Source organism: Atta cephalotes, assembly GCF_000143395.1.
Source record: "Atta cephalotes unplaced genomic scaffold scaffold00001, whole genome shotgun sequence".
Taxonomy (NCBI): domain Eukaryota; kingdom Metazoa; phylum Arthropoda; class Insecta; order Hymenoptera; family Formicidae; genus Atta; species Atta cephalotes.
Genome location: NW_012130065.1, coordinates 14,661,064 through 14,664,105, shown reverse-complemented (window position 1 = coordinate 14,664,105; position 3,042 = coordinate 14,661,064). Strand labels below are relative to the sequence as shown.

The following is a 3,042-nucleotide window of genomic DNA, read 5'->3' as shown; positions in this document are numbered from 1 at the left end:
AAATAGTTAAAACAGTTTTATGTATATAAAAATACATTTCTTATTATTATCAATACAAATAAATGAAAAAAGTGATATTTAATGAAAATGATCTTGCTACCTAGTGACACTTTTATGTGAATTTTACAATTTCCAGTTTAAACAAACATATCGTTATATTTATATATCAATTAAGATTTGTTTTGATGAAGAATGGTCTTCTTCGTTCATTTGCGTTAAATATTTCTCGGTGAATTTTTTTTTTAAATATTCTTATTATATAATACTTCGCATAGAAAAAGTATTAGTATGCATTGCTATAAACACGTTGTACAAATTAAAAATATCCTAAATCCTTTAACCAGGGTTGGTAAGTTAATTTTTTTTTAATTAAGTTAAGATAAAAGTTAATCAATAGTGACATTAATTGAATTAAAAATTAAGTTAATGAAAAAAGTAATTAAAAAGTTAAAAATTAAATTTGTTTTATTTCATGATTTCAAGTTAATTTTTCTTTTAACTAAATTAAAAAACTAAGGTAAAAAGTTAACTTTTTTTAATTAACAACGAGAGACACACATATGTATTTTATGAATTTTGATCAGCTTTTACGTGATTATTCTAGAATACCAAAAAATAATCCTTATAAAACAGTAAATTGCACTTCTTCATATTTTTCGAGAAAATCATGATTTTATCATCATGATCATGACGATCGCTTTCAAACTTTTTTATTCTTTGTTTAAATGAAATATTTAAAATTTATTTAAAATTAGAAAAATAAATCTCTGACGAACATGAATATATTATAAAAAATAGGGATCTGTATAACGCCAATTATCCAATCCCGATGTTAACTTTTAAATAACTAAATTAAAAGTTAAAAGTTACTGTAAAAGTTAAAATATAATTATGTAAAGTTAAAAAGTGAAGAGTTTAAAATGTAACTAAATGAAGTTAAAATTAATTCATTTTTTAACTTTTTAATTTAACTTTTAATTTTTTAACTTAGCGTTACCCAAAAAATCTTGCTCTTAACCATTAATTTTTTCTTCTAAAAACTAAATTTTGTAAATAAAAAAATCAGCAATCTAAAAAATCCACCAGTTTAATAAATCAGAGATTTTTTAAAAGTACATTATGTTGAAAAATAAAACGAATTTTGAGATATTTATCACTTTGAGCGTCGAATTACGCTCAATGCGATTGACTTGCAATAGATCCGAGTTCGCTCGCATACGCGATTTTTCACATTAAGGAGCTGAAAATGACTCCATCTGATAATTATGAGATCACCAGCGCCGTTCGGTTCATTGCCATTGGCAGAGGATTGGTGCTTCAGAAATTTAGCAATCCTTGTGATGAGACACAAAAGCAAATTTCAACATAGGACGCCAAAAATGGTCGTAATAACGTCCATATATGTCCAGTGATATTATTATCGTGACTCGGAAAGATCTATACATAATACATATATTAGTGAATATATACAGAGGTATTACGATCGCCTTTATTTATTAGAACTATGCTGGAATTTGCGCCCCATCACAAGAATTGTTAAGTCTCTGAAGCACGAATCCTCAATGGCAATTGGCACTGGTAATCAAAAATCTCATAATCACCAGATGAAGTAGTCATTTTCGGCTCCTTAATGCGAAAAATTGTGTATGTGGGTGCAAGTGGGATCGAATCCACCGGATCTACAAATTGCGAATCAATCGTACTGAGAGGTAAGCTACTCGACGCTCAAAGCGATAACTATCTCTAAAATTCGTTTTATTTTTCAACATAGGCCACAGTCAATGCGATGCTGCAAACGCTTTGAAGCGTTTTTTAACTGGTCAGTTTATAAAATTTTTTCTTCTAATTGGTCCATCAAATGCTTCAAAGCATTTGTGAGACTTTGACCACAGCCATAGTCTCTTCCTAAAAAGTCACTGATTTATCAAACTGCCCACATAGATTGCGGATTTTTATTTACAAAATTTAGCCAACTAAAAAAAAGGAATTTCCACTAATTTGCAACACAGGAATACAATAAATTTTATATTTTTTTTTAATAATATATTTGACGCTTAATGCAACATATTACATTTTCTGGCTTTAGTTTATGAAAAATATTCTGATTATGTCTTCAATCATTAGGACTGTTAAGATCGATTACATAATCAAAACTGTTCATCAATTCTTTTTCAATTGATATCATAGCTAAATTGCAGGACCGCATCTGTGTCATTGTATTTTCCAGATAATTCTTTATTATTTTTAATTTTGAAAAAGATGCCCCTGCAAAGTTGGTACAGTTAATAAGATCTGTAACGCTCTATTGCTAAATTTGAAAAGATTTCCAGAAAACCACTTTTAGCTAATTCATTTAAAATATCAAAAGAGCTTTATATTTATAATAGTAGCGCTGCCTATTAAAATTTTGCAATCTCTCCAAATTTTGCGCTCTACGTTGGAACGTACCTACTCAGCGTCTCCGGATCTTTCTCAAAAAAAAAAAGAAAAGGAAAGTAAAAAGAAGACACTCATAAAATTACATATTTCGCCCTGTTCACCGACGATTCGAATCGGCCGCCAACTCACCAATGACGATGCATCAGCGCCACCGGCAAGCTTGCCGAGAAGACTACCACTGGTCGCAAAAATGCCAGCAATAACCGCGAGATGCGCTCCACTGCCGGCGCCACCACCGTGTTCTTCCATATCGGTAAACAATGCACGTGGATGTCCGGAATGTCCGGATTCCGGATGTTGACAACGTCACGTCGACGAGATTAGACAAAGTTGATCAAGCTCGGCGGGAGGCGACGTCCAAGGTCGTCGTTCGCAGCATGGCGTGGCACTGCGAATGGAGAACCGGTGGTAAACGGTACCGTGCCGTCGCCGCCGTCGCCGTCGCGAATGATAAGATTCGTTCTTATCTGCTCGCGACCGCGATCAAGATCACTTTTCTATGCAACGATGAGGCAAATATCGAGTGCGATCGTACGATGTCACGACCAGGAATGACGGTAAATTCGCGGATGAGTCATCTGAGCACGCGCATGATCGATGATG

The 3,042-nt window shown here is 32.7% G+C and overlaps 1 protein-coding gene across 1 annotated transcript in view; it reads right to left on the bottom strand.

Moving 5' to 3' along the window:
- Positions 1 to 2,688, bottom strand: part of LOC105617161 (transmembrane protein 42) — a 6,239-nt gene extending 3,551 nt beyond the window's left edge. The window contains exon 1 of the mRNA XM_012198730.1: positions 2,569 to 2,688. Coding sequence (XP_012054120.1) covers positions 2,569 to 2,688 — 120 coding nt within the window. The remainder of the gene's footprint in view (positions 1 to 2,568) is intronic.
- Between the last annotated feature and the right edge of the window lie 354 nt (positions 2,689 to 3,042).